Source organism: Lycorma delicatula, chromosome 1 (genome assembly GCF_047948215.1).
Source record: "Lycorma delicatula isolate Av1 chromosome 1, ASM4794821v1, whole genome shotgun sequence".
Classification (NCBI taxonomy): Eukaryota; Metazoa; Arthropoda; class Insecta; order Hemiptera; family Fulgoridae; genus Lycorma; species Lycorma delicatula.
Window position 1 is genome coordinate 351,695,154 of NC_134455.1, and position 23,557 is coordinate 351,718,710.

At 29.8% G+C, this 23,557-nt stretch overlaps 1 protein-coding gene across 4 annotated transcripts in view; it reads left to right on the forward strand.

Moving 5' to 3' along the window:
- Csk (C-terminal Src kinase) overlaps positions 1–23,557 on the forward strand; it is a 163,881-nt gene that overhangs the window by 114,904 nt on the left and 25,420 nt on the right. For all 4 annotated transcript variants that reach the window (XM_075382513.1, XM_075382517.1, XM_075382514.1 and 1 more), the window contains exons 3-5: positions 2,034–2,173; positions 13,138–13,357; positions 17,457–17,591. In XM_075382513.1, coding sequence (XP_075238628.1) covers positions 2,034–2,173; positions 13,138–13,357; positions 17,457–17,591 — 495 coding nt within the window. The remainder of the gene's footprint in view (positions 1–2,033; positions 2,174–13,137; positions 13,358–17,456; positions 17,592–23,557) is intronic.

Here is a 23,557-nt window from a genome sequence, read left to right on the forward strand (position 1 = left end):
TGTTTGAAAAACATCATTCATATGGCCTCCACGGCTTTACTTGATATACACGGGTAACCAAGTCTGTCAATAAAATTTTGCGCGACACACAAATCATTTGAATTCCACTAATAAAGTGTTGAATATTTACTTTCAATTCAATAATCATTAATGGTTAATAGTTTGTTACTATAGACTTGTGAATTAACATAACCCAGAGAAAAAAAATCTTTAAGGGAATCAAATCTCACAATCTCGGTGGCCAATTGATATTACTATTTCGTGAAATTATCGAATCACCTAACCTTTGATGTAATAACTGAATTGTTTCAACGGCTATGTAGCATGTGGTACTTTTTTTTTTTTTCCCTGTTTAGCCTCCGGTAACTACCGTTTAGATAATACTTCAGAGGATGAATGAGGATGATATGTATGAGTGTGAATGAAGTGTAGTCTTGTACATTCTCAGTTCGACCATACCTGAGATGTGTGGTTAATTGAAACCCAACCACCAAAGAACACCGTTATCCACGATCTAGTATTCAAGTCCGTGTAAAAATTAGCTGGCTTTACTAGGGCTTGAACGTTGGAACTCTCGACTTCCAAATCAGCTGATTTGGGAAGACGCGTTCACCACTAGACCAACCCGGTGGGTTAGCATGTGGTACTATCCTGTTGAAATCACACTTCATTCAAATCAAAATTTTCCAAATTTTCTAATAAAATATCTTGAATCATATCTCGATAGCATTCACCATTTACTGTAACATCATCCCCTTGCTAATTTTTGATAAAAAAATGTCCCATTGATGCCACCAGCTCATAATCCACAACAAACAACGCGTGTTTTTTGGCTTAATGGTCACTGTTGAATAATTTATGCATTGGAATCATCCCAAACACCTCAACTTTGCATACTTACAAAGCGATTAAATCAAAGATGAGCCTTATCAAAAATTGATAAGGCAAAGAATGGTCCCGTGGCTTTAATTCTTGAGTTTGTTGAATCTTATATGGTTACAGACCAATATCTTGACGCAAAATTCGGCTTATTGTTGAATAAAGGTCCAATTCTTGTGAACAATGTGAAACTGATAAATTTCGATTTTTACAAACAAGCACACTTTCAGAAGCAGTATCTTTTGACTCCTTGCATTTCTTCTGTGGATTGGTGTTTCCTCATGCAGTGAAAAATTTTTTTTGAATTTTTTAACCTGACAATGAATTGTGGTTTTGTTGCTGATTATGCACACCATAAATATCACGAAATGCGCGATACTTAACTGTAACCAATTCCATATTTTGATAATAAATTTTCATGATTTGGAAACGTTGAGGTATGTAGTGTTTAATGAAGATTTGTCATAAACTAATGAAAACAAATGGCAGTTGAAAATTTAGAAAAAAAATCATTTATGCCACAACAATCTGTCAATTTTTTGCGCTCAATTTGAAAGACCCTTATATTTTATGAGATGGGCATTAAAATTTCAAGAAAAGCTTTTCTAAAAATATTCATATATGTTAACAAATTTGCTAATAAGTTTAACAAATAGGTTAACAAGCTTAACAGATTAATAAACAAATAGGTTAATAAGGTTAACAAATTTGCTTCAGTAATGTTTTCTTTAGATTAACACCTCCCTTAATAAAGGTTAAAATAAGAAAAGAAAATTTTCAAAAATCTTTTTGAAAAGAAAAGAAAATTTTGAAGCAGCCTACTGGGTGCCATGCCAATATCATTTCTTTTATGCTTTTTAATTCTTTTCCATATTTCCTTCATTTTCTCGGAGTGCACCTTTGAATGGATTTTGGACTGTCTGCCTTTTTAAGCATAAAAAAGATATATAAAGGTAAAAAAGAATTACAAACACCTTCAAAATATGGTATGAGGTGTTAATTTTCAGTGGGAAAATTTTTTTTAGAAAACCAACATTGTGAGAGTTTTTTGTATTGTGAATGTTTTAAGTTACATTGCTTTAGGTCACGCTTAATTGGTTGTATTAATTAATCAGTTTTTTACTGTTATTCTAATTATAAAAATATGTTTTCAGAGGTTTCAGCCTATGACGATTGTAGGCTTGGGGCCAGATTGGCTCCAGCAAACTCCACATGTCATGGAGAAGGATAAACTTTCCCCTACACCCTCCTTAACAGATAATAAAAAACTTGAAGTGAAGCTGTCTGCTATGCCGTGAGTATTTTGCACATTTTTTTTTATGTTAACATAGCTTTTATTTATATGTTAAATACTTAACTTATAATGGTTTAACATTAGTTTATTCAATTTTAAATTTGTTGTTAAACTAAGTTAAAAAGGCTGATTTTTAATTATTAATTTTGTACTATTTGTTTATTTAAACTTGTTAGCAAATCGTATTTTTATGTGTAGTTAGATTACTTTAATTACAGTAGCATGCAAATTAATCCGAACACAGATGTTATTTAATAAAAAAATCTCTTTTGGCATGCTGGAAGGCAGAGGTAGATTTCACCGGTGCTAAGTAGGGGATAAAAACGATTTCCACCTTAAAGTTAAGAAAAACTTCAAATTTACTCAATATGACAATGGTTGCATATGAAAAAATGTTACACATGTGTACCGTACGACAAGCCCAATCTTCTTACAATTCCAGCAAGATTTTAGTCATTCTTTGCCGTAAGGGTTGGTCATATCAATAGTTTTAGGTAATATTTAGAGGACTTACGACCACTTTAAACCATTTCAATACTGTGTCTATTAAGGGGGGTAGGTATGAATTTTTTTTCTTTGAAACCCCATTTTTTCCACTCCCTGGGCCGCTGGTTGGTGATATCAAAAAACTTTACTTAGATAAGTTTTAGATCCTTATCCAAAGAACAGTAAGAACTTTAAACGAATTCGATATTTTACTTAATAAGAAAGTTATAGCAATATTTTGTTTTTTTCAAAAAAGCCCCCCCCCATTTCGACCTCCATGGTCCGATTTTTCCCATTAACAAACTCAACTGAGATATTGGGTCGTTGTATTTTATGTATCAATTTGAAAGTGATTGGTGCAAAATTACAACAGTTATGTCCACAAGAATGTTAAATACATATTATATATATATATATATATATATATATATATATATATATATATATAATTGTATGTATAAACTTTTGAACTGATGTTGGTTTTGGGATTTGGGAGATGTCAAACGTGAAGAAATGTCAAAATTTTCTGTAAGTTGAATCATGATTCAACTTGTAGTGGGGTACCATGGTTGGTACCCCATTACAATAAGTAGCTTTCTTATGAAATGTACCTAAAATAACTATCATTTAGGAAAAAATCATACCTGTACAATTTGTGAATATCTAGTATTTTAGATATTCATATTCACAAATATGTGAGTATATCCTCCTTTATTTGTAATCACTCCATTTGACACGATTTACAATGAGTACTACTTTTTTGATTTCTTCTTCATGAGACCATACCGTTATCATTGCTTTAATGAGGTCAATTTTTGTGGTATAATTCATTTTTGAGAGTCGTTTGTTTACTATTGTTTAAAGATTTTCAATTGGATTTAAATTTAGGGAGTTGCTTGGCCACAGAAGCTTCTTAATGTTTCAGTCTTCAAAAACGTTTTCCACTTTTTTGGTGGTATGGGATGACATTAAATCTTGTTGGAAAGTTCCTTTGCCTGTGGGAGAATGTTTTGAAGTTGTTTCACTACCCTTTCCTTCAGAATTTTTGTTATATCCATCACTTTTCTATGTACCATTTACTGGAAGTAATGAACAATGACCTTCAAATGTGAAACAACTCCCAAACATTTTTGTTAGGGATGTTAACTGATTGTTGGATATGGGCCAGTGATGTGTCTTAATCTGATGCTTTCTAACATATTCAACCTTTGCTCCTGATTGAGGTGAAAAGGAACCAGTTTCTTTAAATTGTTTTAAAATAGCATTTACTGTCTCTAGTCCAACACCACACTTGGAAGCTATTTGTCATATTATCTGGTGTGCCCAGAAAGAGAAACATTTTCAAATGTTTTCTTCGAGTTTTGTCCATTATTCAATTTTCAAGACATAAAAGACAGAAAAATTTTAAATTATGGTTTTGTAATAAATGAAGTAAACTTTAAAAAAACACTATATTTAGCATGAAAATTTCTAAATAACCAAAGAACAATAACTTCACATTATATAGACAACTTAAAGAATAGGTGTGGTCAAACAGTGTAGCCACAACATAGAAATAAACAAAAACTTCTGTGTGTTTGGATTAATTTGCACACTACTGTACATGTTTTAGGAATAATGTTACACTTGTCAAACCTAATTAACATGCAGGTCTTTTTACAAAATATTAATTTCAAGTTTTTTTGTCTGGTTCAGGTTATTTTGTTACTTAAAATGTTTTAGTTGTAAGACAAGATTGCTTTATATTGATTACTAAATGTCAATTGATATGTTTAGAGTAATTATTATTATTCTTCATACATTTTAATTGTTAATTTATAGGAAAAACAAAGTGGTCTGTTAATTATGTATACTGGAAGTGGTAGTCAGTTTTAGGAAAAAAAAAATTTTATAACTGTACTAAAAAACAAATTCTTGTTTTTAATATTTTAATTAAGAGTAAAAAAATATAATTTAAAAATTATAAAGTAGGAACAAAACCAACAAACAATTTCTGTGTGTATGATAATGATATTATAGGGTAGCAGTGTTGCAACAGATGGACAAAGCCATCAGGAAAAATAAGTTGATTCTTATAAGCACGGTGGAGTTTACTCAAATCTTTATGAGAGTAGATTAAAGTACCTACAAGCTCCATACAGCTTGGCGGGTGACTCTGCTGTGTTATTGTGATGAAAAAAAATTGTAGAAAATTAGTTAATTATATAATTAGAATCGTACATTTTTTCAGTGTAAAGTATATAAAATAACAATTGTGCATTACTTTCAGTTTTCATTCTATTGTTATGAAAACACTTTTTTAGGAAAGCAAAATTTAGACAGCTATAAAAAATTGGCAAAAGTGATAAAAGGTAGATATTAATCATGAGGTTCATCCAACTATTTATTATTATGTCGAGTAAGTTAGTATTTGAGATATCTCTTCAGATAACATTTTGTAGTGACATTATTATTTAGTTAAAATTTTGTTTTAATCTTGTTTCAGTTTCAGTATTGTGCCGAGTACTCATGTCTGTCTCGTCACTAATAATATTTTTAGTTTTTTAAAAAGTGCTGTTGGACCAATCCCACAGCTCCTGCCCGACAGGCAGCAATGCGTCTTAGTTGCTGTTTCTTGGTCAGCAAGCAGACATTGAAAGTTTTATCAGCCTAGCTCAAAGGATATGAATTATCAAATTTCCATTGCCTTTGGTACTTTGTAGACACTTGGCTGATAATTTTCTTGATTTGACCTGAATTTCTCAATGTTATTGCTGTCAGTTAACTTAGACCTTTCATTTGATTGATTTTTCTGATTTGAATGATTTTTAAAGTTAGTTTTCAAAAAATTTATTTTTTTAATTTCTCTCTCATCGGCTTCTTTATGAACAGGCTTTGTACACATTTTTATGTTCATAGATAACTAAATTCTCATTTGTTTATTAAATTATGTTGCTAATTTCTCGTGTTTTCTATTTGTGTTAAAAATCTCTTAATTTTAAACCTTATCAGAAATTTTTATTGCATTAAACTGTTGTAATCTCATTCAAAGCCCAAACATATCTTTGTTATTAGATCCCAAAACAACAATCTCTGTTAAAAAGAGCTTAACTCATTCATTTTTTCTTTTCTTTTTTACTTATTCCACTTTGAATATTACATTCTACATAAAAACAACATAAATTTTTGTTTATATAAAAATTTTCTTTGTTTTTTGGTTATTTTATTTAATGATATACATAAAAGAATATTGTCATTTGTCAAGTTTTTTGCTCTTTAATTCATGTTTATTGTAAATTGTGAGTTGTTTGATAAAATTATGTGACATTCTTTTTATAATGACTTGGTTAAAGTATGTATTCATTTTTTTTCTTCAGAAAGGTAGGTTAATTTGTTATGTTTTACATTGTGTGGTGTAGTTTTTCCTATGGCTACAATATAAACATCTTAAAAGTAGCATTTTCTGAAAAAATTTCTTTTATATGTGTAGTAATGAAATTCATTTTATTGTCGATCCCAGTGTGTAGGTGCATTTTCACTTGCTGATATCCTACATTATATTTGCGAGTAAATGGGAGACTACTTCTCTCATTTTTCCGTGGTTAGGGTTCCTGGTGTGGTTGTTTACTGAAATGGTTACACCATTTTTGGGAGTAACTTGTGTCTTGAGTCAGTTTTAAAACAGATTGTGAGGCTGTTTGTTATACTCTCTGCCCTAAATAAATTGCATTTGATCTTTTGTATCTGAGATTCTTCAATTAAGAAAATAACTTTATTTGTATTGAAACATAGAAATTTTATTTTTTAATTATTGTGTTTAATATCCAAAACTGAAACAGTTTTATTATTTTTGTTTTTATTTTTATTTTTATTTTTATTTTGATTTTGTACTTAAACCCATTTCTTCAAAGCATGAAATAGCATCTTCACTTTCAGTTATCTTTCCTTGCGAATTTTAATATGTACTAGCTGGGAGTGCCTATGGCAAGCCTCCGCAGCTAGGCCCTCTAGGCGGATTGCCCTGGCCGTGTCTTGGAATGGGATTATTAGGTCGCCAGAATTTATTACCTCTTGTATAAAAATATTTTTTTTTTTAATGATGAAAACTGATATAACGAAAATTAAATTAGAAATTTAACTCTAGAACTTGTGATATTAACAAATATCATTTTCTGCCAGTGATCAGTACATTCCGGTGCTTACTTTCTGGTTATAGGTCATTATTTTATGAAGAGAAACAATCACATAAATAAATCAAAAATATGTGAAAAAAATTTTTAAATACTGCTCTTAAATTAATGCACTAAAAAATAAAAAAATAATTTTAGGATGGTATCGCAGAATAGATTTGACAAGCTTTGATGATATGTAAGATTATGTGAAAGCATAGTTTCAAATTAAAAATTTGTCGTTTTTGCCAATTTTTTTTATGGGTGTTTGCACTCCACTCTAGGTCATTCATCACGCATAAGAAAATATTGGCAAAAACATGAAATTTTTAATTTGAAGCTATGACTTTCACATAATCTTATATATCACCATCAACAAAGCTTCTTGTCAAATCCATTCTGAGATACCATCCTAAAATTATTTTTTACATTTTATTGTGTTTGAGTGGCAATTTAAAAACTTTTTTTACATATTTTTTACTTTCTATTTTTAGTGCATTTAACATGAGTGGTTTTTAAAAAGTTTTTATTTATATTTTTTAATATCTACTTTTAGTCTTCATAAGTTTATACTTAACAGCTGCACTAGCACACAGGTTTGAGCATATTTAGCAAAAGATCAGATTGGTACGTTTTACGGTGATGAGTGCAATCAAAATATAGGGCTAAACGATTTAGTTTCCAGATAACCAAGATCAAGAGTGTATCCGATGCGTTAACAGTTAGCGCTTGACCTGCTGATATGTACACTGTTTGAATTGTGAAAATTGGATGAGCAGTTGCCGAGATATTATGGTGGCATCCGAGCGCACCCCCTCCTCAATTTCTGAACGGCGCCCCGGGGCACCTGAAAATATTATCATCCGACGGGTACCAATGAGAGGGGATGGGCTGTCGTATAGGGGTTGAACAAATTTTGCATAGCGCTAGGACCAACCGTTGTCAAGATATTTGCGGTTTTCGTCCAAATTTTAGATAAAAAATTCAAATTCGGTTAAAAAGTACTAAATTTTCCCAAAACTTATCGATATACATATACAGTATATATCGATTTATAATAATATAACAAGTATATACCTGACCACCACGAGACATGTACTAATGAATTGGGGTTTTCTGTTAATGATTGATACATTCTGGTGCTAAGCTAAGGGGGACGCACACACAGACACACATAATAATATGTTTAGTAGGGTAAGGTAAAAATAATATAAAGTTTTTAGGTACTTAATTTTTCAAATTAATAATTTTCTTTTATTTTGTGTTGTCATCCACACAAATCCTGTCATAATCATTTATTCTTACATTTAATTTTCCCCCTTCAAGTCATTTTTTACTGTGTATTTTTTTCCAGTTTTATCTCTACTGGAGTATTAAAAATGCAATGAACCAGGTAAATCAGACTGATTTTTTTCCCCACTGTAAATACAAACACATGCTTCTGTGAAACAAAGCTGATTTTTTGGAATTAGAATCAAAACGTCCTTATCAGTAAATCTAAATGTTGATCTGCAACTTATTCCATAAATTCAAGCATATTAGTTATAACTTATTTAATTTTTTATTTACAGACTTGCTAGATGTGCACATATTATTATAACATAAAGGCTCTTTTATGTGCGGGACACTAATGCATTGTTCATGATATGAAATAGATAATATTATCTAATTAATATTACAGTAATTCAACATAAATAAAAAAAAATCTTAAAAGACACCGGACAATCAAAACTGTATTGACTCTGAAAAATAAATTATTTTTAGTGCTCTTTATTTTGACTCCTTTATAACTAGAGAGATTTATGGTGTATACGAAATAAGTTTAATTTAAACCACAAGATTTATTTTTAACACATTTATTCATACTATTTTATTGCAGATGTATTGTGTTATAAGTCAATTAGTTGACCATAAACAGTTATGGTGAGTCAACAAATGTATAAATTTTTTTCTACAAAGTCATTAAATTATTTGAAAGAAATTTTATCTCTTTTATAACAGCATAAATCTGATTATAATGCTTTTCTTAAATCTTCTCTATTGAATAACAATAAATATGTAATCTAAAACTTGCAATAAGCATTGGTAATTAAGGAAAGTGTACTAATAGTAACAAGGACTTGCATAATTGTAAAGAAGTTAAACAAACAAATAAATAAAATAATATTATAAAAGACTGCTTTTCTGAAAATAGTGTGACATTTTAAAGAAAACTTGTACAGCAGTATTTCTTTTGCCTTTATCTTGCTTATCAAATTCCTACAGCATTTGGAATACAAAGCATTCATTTATGAAAAAAACTGTAGTTTTATTGGAACTACTAGTTTGCAAGAAAAAATGATGTTGATGTGCGACTTATTCCATAAAGTCGTATTATAATTATAATAAATTCGTATATAGCGTATTATAATTTATTTACAGACTTGCTAGATGTGCACATATTATAACATAAAGACACTTTTATATGTGGGACACTAATGTATTGTTTATGATATGAAATAGAAAATAATACCTAACAAATATTACAGTAATTCAGCGTAAATAAAACAAACATTAATATATTACTATTGAAGTGAAACTGAGGGACGGTCAAAACAATGAGTTACAGTTGAGGAATGTACTTGAAAGAAGGTGAAAATCATACCATCAGCAGGAAAAGTGACTGCCACTATCATTTAGACTGCTTGTAGCATAATCTTCATTGACTTTCTGGAAAAGGACTGATGCACCAACTCACTTTTCTTAATTATGGTAGCAATATTGTAGAATAATCTTTGTCTTTTTGAAGAAGGGAAAACTGGTAACGACAATATTAACGTCTCTAAATGACAAAATAAAATAAATCAATTATTTAGGTTTTTTTTTAATATGTAAAATATGGTTTGAAATTTCTGCTTTAAAGTGATTCCTAAAATACATCCTTGTAGCCACTATTTTTTTTTTTGTGAAGTACATAATCACTGCATGCAACTCTATCCAGATTTTAGTTCCAGTTCAATCGAGCCTTATTACTCTTAAGGAGTTATAATTGTGATGTGATGAGTATTTTACTTGCCTGATATTGTTACAAAAGAAAAAAATATATTTTTAAAGATTTATCAGACCCATAATTTCTTGGGAAAATACTTGACCGGTTGATATCAAAGCCTCCCAACAAAAATTTGAATGATGAGATTCAGCTAATTCTGTAGAAAAAAAAACTTTGGTTGGAATCAGTAACCTGCATTATGGTGTGTTTATGAAATGATTTGTAAATTTAACCCAGGGAATTGAAATGAGCTTAAATCCTGGCTAATATATAATAGCAGTATTGAAAAAAAATAGATGAAGAATGAGTAACAAAAAGCGAGGAAACTATATGGACTTGCAAAAAAAAATTTGATTGCTGTGAAGAAGAAGAAGACCCAAAATTTCTCATACAGTGCTGGCCATTATTAAAATTAGGTACCTACATTTGCTCATACATTTGGTTTTCCATATTCATGTAATTTTCTCCTTTGAAGCTAGTTATATATATATATATTTTTTTATACTCCATCTACGTAATTGTAGCAATTGATTGTTTGGCTTTAAAAAAAATATATAATAGTTATAGAAAAAAAGATTGTTTTGCATAATTTTAGGACTCTCATATTCTCATATTAAAACAAAAATCAATCAAATGGTATTTTTTCTGAAACTTCTGTCAAACAGATCTTTAAAGAAAAGTAAGTCTGTTACTAACGGTTCCTAAGAAAAAGGTACAAACATTAAATTAATATCAAGTTAGGATACATGTATTTTATATGAATATTTACATATGTGAAAACGTCACAAGATAGGTGCCACGTTTCTCGCAATATATCATTAGTGTGAATGAAGGAAACATTTTTAAGGTCAGTTTGGAGCTATTTAAATAGCAAAGGAAAGGGATTTTTATACCGCTTCAGAACAGTTGATCAAACATTAATATATTACTATTGAAGTGAAACTGAGGAACGGTCAAAACAATGGTACAGTTGAGGAATGTACTTGAAAGAAGGTGAAACTCATTCCTTCAGCAGGAAAAGTGATTGCCACTGTCATTTGGGCTGCTTATAGCATAACCTTTGTCTTTTTGTAGAAGGAAAAACTGGTAACGGCAATATTAACGTCTCTAAATGACAAAATAAAAAAAAAGGATGACCGCATTTAATGAAAAAGAAAGTTCTTTATCACCAGGACAATACATTAGCTCTTAAGTCTTGTGTGATTGAGACAGTAAAATTGTTAAATTACTCAAGAAACCTCTTCAGCATACCCTCTACTTGTCACACTTAGCACCTTTTGATGACTACCGGTTTGCAAATATTAACTATATCATTGACTTGCTGGAAAGAGGTTTATGCAAAATGAAGGTATTATTACTGAGACATCTATTTATTTTGAAAATTTGGATAAATCATACCATATGGGATGAAAAGACTTTAGCATAATTTGGCTTAATTATATGTACTTGGAAGGAGATTATGTTGAGAAATAAAAAGATTTTCCCCAGAAAAATAACCCCTCCCTTGCTTTTCACAGACTTAACAAATATTCATTGCCATGTTTATTTTATTGTGTTAAGAAATTGTTCTAAAAATTTATATATTGAAAAGTAAATTTACGATTAAGGAAAAGTTTATATGAGCATAGATCCAAAAATGCTTTGTTTTAGTTTTGTGACTGTTAAAAGTTTTTTTTTTTTAAACATTTAAATACCATAAAAATATTTATTGTTTGAGATAATGATAAAATAAGGAAAAAGGTTAGAAGTAAAAAGGTAATAAGACTAAATAAAATGAAGAGAGCTGTTCATTTATTCAGATGAAATAATTTGCCAAAATTTGTGATTTTACATATTAAAATTGTAAAAAAAAACTTAAGATTCGTAGAAAATTTATCTTTTTTTATGTAAATAAAGTCTAAACAAATTCATTTTTATTATAAACTTAACAATCTGTTATCTAAATTAGCAAAGGATTGCATCATTTCATAACATTTTTATTATTAATTTGTAGATTAAATTCAGTATCCACAATTTTTTATATTTTACTTACATGATTTTTTATGCTGTAAAATTTTGATAGTATTAAATACGCCTATCTTTGTATTTTATCATCTCTTTCATTATTTATCATAGATTGAATTGTCCAATCTCTAGATTGTGCTGTAGATAATTTTTTCCTTTATGTCTTGCAGCCCTTTGTGTTTTTCAGAGCTTCCTCATTTCTCTCTTTTATATGGCTGATTAATTTAGAGTTGAGATTGCTTGAGTTTCCTGAACAATCTATTAAACAGATCTCTTTTTTTTTTGCTTTTGAAGAATTTCAGAGTGAGGTCTTGAATACTCAATTTTTGATTTCCACAAAAGGCAGACCTATTTTTCAAAGTCTCTGTACTTTTGTATTCATCATTCTTTTAATAGGGACAAGACTACGAGATCCTTCAACAGCAAAACATTTTTTACATGATGTTTCCTCGTTTGAATTATTTATTTGGAAGAAACAGATTCTCCATCAAACTTTTGAACAAACTGTAGACTTTTCCTTTCTGAAATGCATTTCATCAGAGAAAAACACTTTTTGCTGATCTTCAAAAGTTCAATTTATTTATTTCTTAATCCATTATAGCATCTTCATATTTTCTCTTTTTCAACAGACGTCCGACAACTTTTGTTTCACAGTTGAATTGTTTGAACACCAAAGCCAGCCATTTCCCTTTGAAGGTCATAACTTAATTTTAAAGGAGCAACTTTAGATAACTTAGCTGCTAAGGTGTCATCTCTTTTAATAATGTTTCTTTTCCAGTTTCCCTTTCTTTGTGACTTGTCAAAACCATTCTAATTTAGGCAGATAATAGAATCGATAGTTTTTAAATTCACCCCTTTTTCTACGTGCAATTAGACGTTGAGAAATTGAAGAATATTTGTGGATAGTTCTGAGTTTAATTATGTCTATAGATATGCAAAACCTGTCTAACAAGTTAAATCAAATGATAAAATTAAAAAATTACGAAATATGTAAAAAACTAAACCACTGACTATAAAAGTTTACAAACCTTTAAAAAACATTGCATCACATTAAATGATAACTGATAACTACAGACTCAGTTATTTACAAAATAATGAATGAAGATGGCTTTGGATAGAACAGTGTGACCATCTCAACTGAAACTTCCCTCTACAGTACAGCATTTTGGTTTATCTGTGTAACACTATTAAAAATCAATCTTGTTTATTAATCTGCTAATACTATTTTCTGTAAAATTTATGTATCTGTATTGTGTAATTTAATTATTAGGTTTTTTAATTTAATAATTTTTTTCCAGATGGTTTCACGGCAAGATCTCAAGAGAATGTGCAGAACAGCTGTTAAGCCCTAAGCGAGATGGGTTATTTCTAGTCCGGGAGTCAACAAACTTCCCCGGAGATTATACACTTTGTGTTTGCTTTCAGAACAAAGTTGAACATTATAGAGTTAAATATAAAGATAATAAGCTGACTATCGATGATGAGGAGTTTTTTGATAATCTTGCACAACTTGTTGAGGTAATTATCAAATCAAAATAGTAGCGATGTAAATGATTAACTAAATATACTTTGGTTAATCAAAAGTTGATGAAGTCACTCATTAATTAATATTCTTTAATTTTATTTCTTAATCAGTAAGCGTTAAGATAAGCAAGGATATATTTTAATGATAAATTAAATTTATGTTTTCGGATAACATTTTTTTCCAGATTTGATTATATTCCAAGGGCATCTTCTGCATCCATATATTTAATGAATTTTATCAATTCTTTTCAGTTTTTATTATCTATTTTGTAAAATTGTGTTTTAAGATTGTTACCAAAAAAATAAACTGTTACCTGAAAAATTTTTATTTTAAAAACTATTCAAGAAATTTTCATGCAACTAGAGTAAAAGATAAGAGTAGGTTAGAGTTCCAATTAATGCTGATCACCCATGATTTTTTTAAGGTGTATATCTCATATATACATCATTCTTATTACTTGAAATTTTTAAATTTCTTTTATTGAAATTTTAAGAAATGAAAATCAAAAAGTAAATAGAACAAAATGCAGGAAGGTAAGTTGCTAGCATATTTTCGTTATTTCTGATTGTATTGATCCTTATGTAAATAAAAATGATGGGATGAGACTTCTAAAATACAAAATATTTTATACAAACAACATTTTTATTTCGTGTGTATAGTTGACACTGAGAATTTATAGGCTTGTCATTGAGCTTTACTTGTTCTATTATTAGGTGACTTTTGTTTATTCAAATTCACTGACATTATATTTTCTTGGTTATGAGATAACATAGGAATCGCCTTCAATCTCATTAAAGTGATTAGAAATGTTTATCACTTTTAACTTTTTTAACCATATCTGTAGAAATGGGATCCCTGAGACACTGTCTCTATAGAATTGCTTGAAGTCTATTTAGTGTGTCCTGTTGGCATCATCATTTATTTAATAATAACAATAATTTGTTAATAATGAAATGGTTCTATAAAAAAAAATAGTAACTGGTGCTTATTCATAAATTAGTGAGATGATTTCAAGGCTGATGTGATACAGACCATATTAGTTTATGATTTAAGCATGAATCATGTATAATGTTTTTTTCTGTAATTATAGTTTATAAAATTTTTAATGTAATTTTTCCTAAAAAAAAAAAAAAAAATTGAAAGTCACATGGAAATATTAAATAGACTGGATATTATTATATATGAATTAATTACTTATTAATATATATTAAATATTAACAACTGGTAATACTTTATACAGTAGAGCAGTAGAGATCAATTTATGTTAGGACTCAGAGGCCGTAACTAATATTCAAGTAAGAATTTCTGTCCATCCAAAAAAATCTGTATGCAAGTTATCACAACAAGCCATAAGATTTTCATGATTAAATTATGAAAACATTTAGTTTGATAATTTTACAACAACTTTAGAAAACCAAATTGAAATGTCTTAATTGTTGCAACTGGCTTCTCAAAAATATTGTCGACAGACAGATTGACGCAATGCTGTATTTCATGTCAGATGAGATATGTTTTAATTTATCTGTGTATGTTAATTTGCACCGTACCAGATATTAAATTACTGAAAATCATCACTGAATGTTTTGAGTGTCCATTTGATGATGAGAAAATTACTGTATGATGTGCTGTTTTTGGTAATTGTTTAGTGACAATTACCAAAGTAATTTTTGACCAGACTGTCAATACAGATGTCAACCAGACATTTTTTTTTAGAATTCTTTGCTCAGTTAACAGATTATGAAAAAAGAGTATGGCTTCTTACAACAAGATGGACCAAAGTGTCACATATTAAACAATGCACTAGCATGCGTTAATGCAACTATTACCAAAGAATAAAATGTCAGCAGAGGGTGGTGGCATCTGCATTCCTCTGATTTTTCTAGTTGTAATTTTTTCCTCCTAGTATATGTGAGGATAGAGTCTATAAATCAAATCCCTCCACACTGCGATGAACTGAAGGTAAACATTCAACAAGAAATAGTTTCACTGTACATTAAATGACAGTAATGAAATGCACTGTCTGATAATTATCTGTTATAACATACTTTGCTGATGCTTTACAATTAAAATTAATAGTGCAATTATATCTTAGCCATAAGGAAGATTCTTTTATTAAAATTTTCTAATAGTGTTTCATTAGTAAGTGTTACCAGATATTTTTCAGTTTGGATCGTGATAGGGAACCATAAATGCCATAAATTTTATTTATGTCATTAAAAATGCGGCTATTCTAATCTAGACTCCTGTTGTACAAAATCTTTTAATTATATTATTTAATATTTTTGACACAAATGTAATTGCAAAAAAATTCCTCAAACTTAACACTAAAATTGATTTTTATTTTTTTTTTTTGTCTTCAGTCATTTGACTGGTTTGATGCAGCTCTCCAAGATTCCCTATCTAGTGCTAGTCGTTTCATTTCAGTATACCCTCTACATCCTACATCCCTAACAATTTGTTTTACATATTCCAAACGTGGCCTGCCTACACAATTTTTTCCTTGTACCTGTCCTTCCAATATTAAAGCGACTATTCCAGGATGCCTTAGTATATGTATATTTTTATTAAAGAATTGAAATTACTGTGCATATATAAACAGTAGATTTCATTTTTGAATGGGAATCTGTATGAAAACTGTTTGGATTTGTCTGTAGCATTAACAATAACTTAAAAATATTGAGCAAAAAAGTATTTTTAAGAACATAAACTTTTAAAGAAAATGCACTTAATAATAAAATTTCTCAATATTTTTTCTCATTATTGAATGGATCAGTTTCCACTTTAACTGATTAATATGAAACATGTTCGGTTTCCAGTAAACCACTGTATAACACCTTTGGCACATCCCTGAAAATGTAAGAAAAATTTTTCAAATATTTATGAGATAAATCTTTAATACAGAGCCTATAATATTATAAAAAATAAATGTTTTATTAAATTTGATTAACCATTATTATTTGTCCAAAGCATGATATTTCATAGATTTTCATCAATATGGATAATTTAAAGAAATCTTTATGAAACTTTACGGGTTTAAAATAAAATATACTTGGTTTTTCATGTAAAAACCATAAATTCCAAAAGTGTGTTTATCTGGTTGTTTTCTGGTAACAGGTATCTGTAAGTTTGTAGTGACCTCTACTATCTAAAACATTATTGACAATTAATTCTGAAATTTGTTAGAATCTGAAAAACTATAATTTAGAGCAAGTATCCTAACACATGTATGTATATTTAGACAGTCAAGAAATCGATTGGTGTCAAGACCAAAACTGTAAAACCAACTCTTGAGGGTTAAAATACATAAAGGGATTGAAAAATAGCTTAATAGCTCCATTTGTTTACAGTGAAGTCGGGTTCAAATTCTGTCTACATACATTTTTCTACATGAATTTTTTTTAAAACCAATGTGCTGATTACATTTTGCAATTTCAGTAGAAGAAATTTATTTTTCAATAAAGTCTTGTCGTGGTTGCGAAGACGTCTGACATTGCTTTTTAATATTTGCCGAGCAGTCTGAACTGGTACTTCCATCAAGTAACTAGTTTTATTGCGCAAGGTATTCTAATATAAAGATAAAAAGAAAAACCAATCTTGCTGTTTTGACATAAGTAATGCAAATTTTTAACTATGTTCAAAGTCCATCAGACCACATCCTTGACTGGCAAAATGTCTGGCAGTGCTTAATAATAAAATATTATTAGGTAAAGTTCAATAAAAATTAGCCTTTTGACTGTGATACAAATACATTTTTGATTTTACAAAAGTAATTGCATTATTGAAGGTTGTTCTATTGGATAGCTGCAGGGCAGTGGATTTCATGAACATCATTTAGAGTACAAGGGAATATAGAATTTTCTTGTAAAAATGACAGGTAAAATGTTCACAGACTCTTATACTAAAGATTGATTTTCCAGATAAGTAAGTGAGTGGATAACCATTATCTACTTCTGGGAAAGAGGATTACCTTTATGTTACGAAGTAAACTATCTAATCAGGAGCTCAAACACAACTGATTGCATAGGATGTGTACCCTTATTTATTTGTTGTACCAAAACTAAAAAAAAATTGAGTAAATTTATTTTTTTCCAGCATTATGAACAAGATGCTGACGGCCTGTGTACTCAGCTAACTAAATGTTTACCAAAGAAAGGTAAACAGGACTTTTGTATCGATACAAAGAAGTTTGTGGAAGCTGGTTGGGTTATACATGAATCAGAATTAGAGGTATCTATCAGAAAATTTTTCTATACAGTATTTTGCATGTATGGTGTTTGGTATGTATGCTTTCAAATCAGTTGACAATTTTTGTTTTAATTTTCCTCTATATTTTTATTTCAACATTATTCCTGGTTTTAAGAATGTAATTGTTATTTTGTTGTCATGACTTGCTTGTTTTATTATATCTCCCATTATTCTGAGTGTGTTTTTGATATTTTTTATGTTTTGTGATAGTGAACAAAATCCTTTACTGATTTGCTTATATTAAGCTTTACAAGTTGAATTGAGTGTATATATATATTGTTCCATTCCACATCGAGCTGTCGGGTGCTGCAATCTAGTGGGTGCTAGCGCTCAATGGAGAGTTAAGCTGGTACTAGCATTCTACGTCAGAATCCGATCCGGAGCGGTTGTATGCACTTTCAGTCCAGATGGACATGTTCGGATGAACGATTAGTTTATTAGTATAAGTTATATGTTATTTAATTTAATAATATATGTAAAGATATGTATCAAGTTCAATTATACATTTCATTAACTGTCAAGATAAACCGTAATAAAATAATTCATTAAACTGTTATTCAACAAGCAACAAGGCGTCTTCATTCATCACCTATGAACATACAGTCCAGCCTCGCTCTAAAATCTACCATATATATATATATATATATATTAGAAGCATCATGAGATTTTTGAAATTGAATTAGTAATGAATGTGTAAAAAAAATTATGTTTATAATTTTCAGGTGGTTATACATATTTAGTAACCCTGAAACTAACTACCCAATTTTCACCATAACATTACTAAGAAAATAGTAACAAATTTTTAGTTCTTTGTTGCAGGATTAAAATTTTTTGTAACAAAAATGTATGGAAATTTGAGTTTACAGACTACTATTCTTGAAAGCTTGTTGCCTTTCCCACATATATACAATAAATAGTTTCTGATTAATCTTGATTTTGCCTCCATTCTATCACTAACTGCTGTTTGTCATTTCTTGCTGAAAATAATTTTGTGATAAGAATATTTCCTCGATCTGTATCATGGAAGATCATCTTTGTTCCTATTTTTTTTTCTTTTTAAGTATAAAATAGTTTTGGGGAAAGTTTTATATATTAATAATCAACAAAAAAAGAATGATTAATTTTGAAAGATGTGGAGTTCACCCTCTGAGATTCCTGGGCCTGTGAGAAGACTAGTTGGAAAAAACAATTACTTATAAATTATGATATTTTATTTATTCTTTAATTATTAATTAATTTTTTTTTATGTAAAAAAGAAATTTACTTAAAAAATATATTATCCTTTTAAATAACTTAGATATGTTCTTTAAATAAACATATACATAAATAATTTATTCTGTCATATAGATTGTAGACTAAGAAGTGCCCTGTGGGCTGATGTTATTTTCAGGCTGTTTTTTAGTTTTAAAAACATTTAATTTCTTTGCCATACACATTTAAAGAGACAATATTTCCTATTTTTTTACTTGAGTATAAAGCCATTTATTACCTTAATATTTATAGCATCTCTCAATGTTATACATTTAGAGAAATGTCTATTATTTATAATATGATCAGAAAATCTTCTATTATCACCTGAGTTTTGTTTTGAATTTCAGCTACTGTTGACACAACTTCCAAGTTGTGTCAACAAAAGCTCATTGAATGTGGATTCAACGAGCTGTTTTCAATTTCATTGTCCACTGTGAAATTCCCAACAATCCTTATTCTGTTATGCTGATGAAAATATCTTGATTGTCTTTCTTGCCGGTTTGTATTGTTGCAACTGTAGCATTCTAAGTGTCACAATTGGTTACATTTGAAACATCTCATTGAAATATCTGAATTATTATGTGTACTCATTTTGTCAAAAATGAACATCCCTTTGAATTTATTTTTTATTTTTTTTTTTGATCTTGATTAATACGTTTAGTATTTGATACTGAAGAATTAAATGGTTGGATATTATTTTTAATATGACTATTATTGTTTTGGCATTTCTTGAATTCGAATGCTAATTTAGATTTTACATACTCAGTTGATTTCTCTAACTGTGGTAACACATCAATAATATCAACTATATGAGAAAAACTTGAACGTAAAAAGTAAAAAAGTTAGTAAAAAGTAATTTAATTACTTTTTACAGACTTAACATTTTTCCACCATTTTTGAACTTGTTTATTATTAATTTTTCAAAAATAGCAAAAAATTCAGTGGGATCTTCATTCTCGTTCATTTTTAGATCTAATAATTTTCTTTTACACAGTAATTTGGCTGCACTACTAATGTGGTTACTACTAACCGAATAGATTTCATCCTATTTATCGAGCGTCTTTTTAGTAGTTGTTTCTGAAATAATTCAAGTTGAGTATTCATGATTCTATTAATGATAAAATTTTTAGTTTTAATGTCCTTTTTTAGCCAAATAGCTTTCATAATATTATTTTTGATGTTCTTCATTGCAGTCTTTTTTCCAAGAACAAGTTTACAATAATGTTCATTTATCATAATGCATATCTTCAAATATTTTTAATTAAAAATCATCCTTTGTAGTGGTTGCCATTTTTTTCATTTTTAAGTTATCTTTCACTTTTGATATTAACACTTGATACTTTTTCAAACTTTTCCAACAACACACAGACCTGTACTACCATGTTAAAATAAAATAATTCATCACATAAATAAAGAGATTATGTTTTTATTATATTATTACTTTATGTGTAATCATTCAGTATAAGCAGTAGTATAAAGAACCATGAATTTTATACTCTTTCATCTGGTAATGTTTTGCATATTTCAACAGTATATATCATTAGCAACTAGCATTGTTAAACTGATACTTGAAACAGCTGAGACCAATAAATCCATATGATATCTAAATCAGTACAAATAAAATCATATTTCTAACAAATCTTTGATTTGTTGAAACAAATAATTTTAGCACATTTTGTGCTGGTGGCATTTGACTCAAAAGTAGTTCATATTTTTTAAAAACATTTAGGAGCAGGAACATTTTTAGGATTGTATACTGAGCAGTATATTGTCTGTATCAGGACCAAGGTTGCATGATGTAATGTAACCATATACACTTGTTTCTTTGTGTTCCAATTTAAAAAGAGAGCTTTGTGCTTGAATGGAAATTGCAGCAAGTTTCTAAGCTTGGGAGAGACACAGGTGCGGTGTATTGTTGCATAGGATTGTTACAACATATATACCTAATTTAATATCAGCGGGCAAACCTGGTAGCAATGATGTGAGCTGGTGCAAAGTATACGGATATGCTGATACAAAGCATCGCTACCTCCGCGCAGTTCTCCCACCATAGCGGCACTGCGGCACTCTCAGGCTCCAAAAAAAGAGCGTGCACGAGAGTGAATTTTTCAGTTCATAGTCGACCACCACCTGGAGAAGAAGACAGAAGTTTCCTGGCCGCCTCAACTGCTCAGGGAGAACCATCTTTACTACACCTGCAAAGGACAACCGACACCGACCCGACACTGCGGGGCTCTGGGCCACCACTGCCACGCTGTAGTGGGGACTTAACTGCTGCTGAGAGAAAGCCTGGTTGGACTTCAATGGACAAGCTGCAACTCTCCCAACTTCGCCGGAGACCAGCTTCCGGACCCAACAGCTCTTCTTCTCAGAGCTACCTTAAAAAATGACCCTTTTCAGGGCTACCACAAGGTTATGAATTACAAGCCATTGAAGCCATTCGACAACAGCCCTTCTCAGTGTTACCATAAGGTTAGTAATTACAACGAGGTGTCGAAGCCAATCCACAACAAAAATAACCCTTTTCAGGGCTACCATAAGGTTTGTAAGGGCCACATGCTGTTAAGCCATTCGGCAACAGGATAAATACCAAATGAGCAATTTAAAACCAAACTGAGCCAGCTCAAATTGCAGTTATTTGAATGTAACTTTCAATGCTGCTTCTACTAGCACCACTATTGGTTGTGTATGTTATTATTCTCATTTATTGTTTTCAGTTTTAAATTGTTCATGCTTCAGTACAGTGTAGTTTTGTTTTTTGTAATTGTGTTTTCCTAAAATTCCTTTTTCGATTGCGGAAAGGGTAGCTGTAGTAGAATCTTATGTGCATTTTGGATCCTTTCAAGAAACGTGTCAAATATTTTCAGAAAAATTTCCAATTTCAGTATCCCAGAAAAAATTAGTTTACATAACTTGGTTAAAAAAATATATATATATATACAACAGGATTGGTTCAAATGCAAAACGAAAGAGGCAACTTTCTGTTAGGACAGTGGCCGTAGATGTTATTCAAGAAGAAATTCTGCTGGTCTGAAAAAATCTATAAGTAAATAATCATTAGTGTGAAGTAGACATCTTGGCATAAGATTCTTCAAGATTTAAATATGAAATTGTATTGTGTAATAACTGTGCAACAATTTAAGAGAACTTTGTTATTGAACATCAAATTCTGTTTCAAACTCTGGAAAGTGGTACTGAAAATACTTAAATTTTTTGACCAGTCATTATGGAAATAAGTAAAGCGTTAGTAAGATGTTTTGTTTGATGTTTGCATTATTTTGGTAGAACATCACTGTAGAGTAGTAAATCAAGTTTATTACATTGATGTTTTGTTATTTTTTCTTAATTTTACACTAAATTTATTTTTTAATGGTCACCATTATTATTGTCAATGGCAACTTTTACTGTAGTGTTCTTAAGTGTTGAGGGAATACTTTTCAGAGCAAAAGATCAGAGTAATTTGTTGTTCTACCATGAATGAGATTGCACCCACCTATAATGGATCTAGAACTTATATGTTTCTAGTTTCACGACATGATTACCTTTATCATTTGCTACAGTTTGCCAGATTTGGAGTCTCTATGAAATCTGTTTTTCCTTGATGTAAATTTTTACTGCTAAAGGATTGACATTTTGAGATAACATTCAGGATTTGTTTATGCACAGCTCATAAATGAGATTTGAGATGTTTCCATAGAATGATGGTAGTTGAACAAGACTTGCAATTTTTCAAGCTCGATCAAAACACTATGGGGAGTTATCATTGGAGGGGAAATTATTGCAAATGTGTTGATTATTAAATTGAAGTATGCCTTTTCTCAGAATCTTTGATGGTACTGTACCTCATGTTTTTACTTTTGTTTGAATAATTTTTGTCTGTAAAGCAGACATCAAAACTTAATGTCTTTTTGCCCGTAATGTTTTCATATCAGCAAAATTAATGAAACCCAATCAGTTTTATGGGAAATCAGAATTATTGGGAATTACTAACATCAGCCAAGTTAAATATGAAAACGTTTTCCAGGAAAGTCAAATTAACTGAGGGTTTCAAAATCTTAATCTGGAAGTATAAATTGTTCCAAATCTCTTAGCTTTACTGTCTGTGTTAAGTTTATAAAATTCTGGAATACATCTAATAATGTAGGGAAAAAATGGTAAAACTTCAAACAGTGGCACTTAAAAATATATGTAAATATATTGTAAAATATTTCTTAACTTGATCCATTTTCAGGTTTCAGGCTTTTTTTATTTAAAAGGGTCATTCAAATATAAACCAGGATTTGTTTAGCTTTATTGATATTAAATAAAATTATGAATAAATTACCTCATTTTTCTACATGATTTCCTTCTTCAGAAATACATTTTCTCCACCAGATAGGTAGCTTCCTGAACCTTTCATGAAAAAAAACAAGATGACTGCACCAACAACCAGTTCCACACGTAATGTTCAATTGCAGCATTTTCTTTGAATCTTTCTCCTCCTAAAACTTCTTTAAGCAAACCAAACATAGAGAAGTCACAAGGTGTCAAGTCTGGACGTATGGTGGGTTTCAATAAGTGTCCAATGAATTTTAGCGAGTTTATTGCAAGCCTGAGATGCTGTATGCGGCCATGCTGCATTATTGTGGAAAAGGAGGATGCTGCAAACCGGTTGCCAGCATCATTTATTTTTGAATCCAAAAACACAGTTGCCAGAA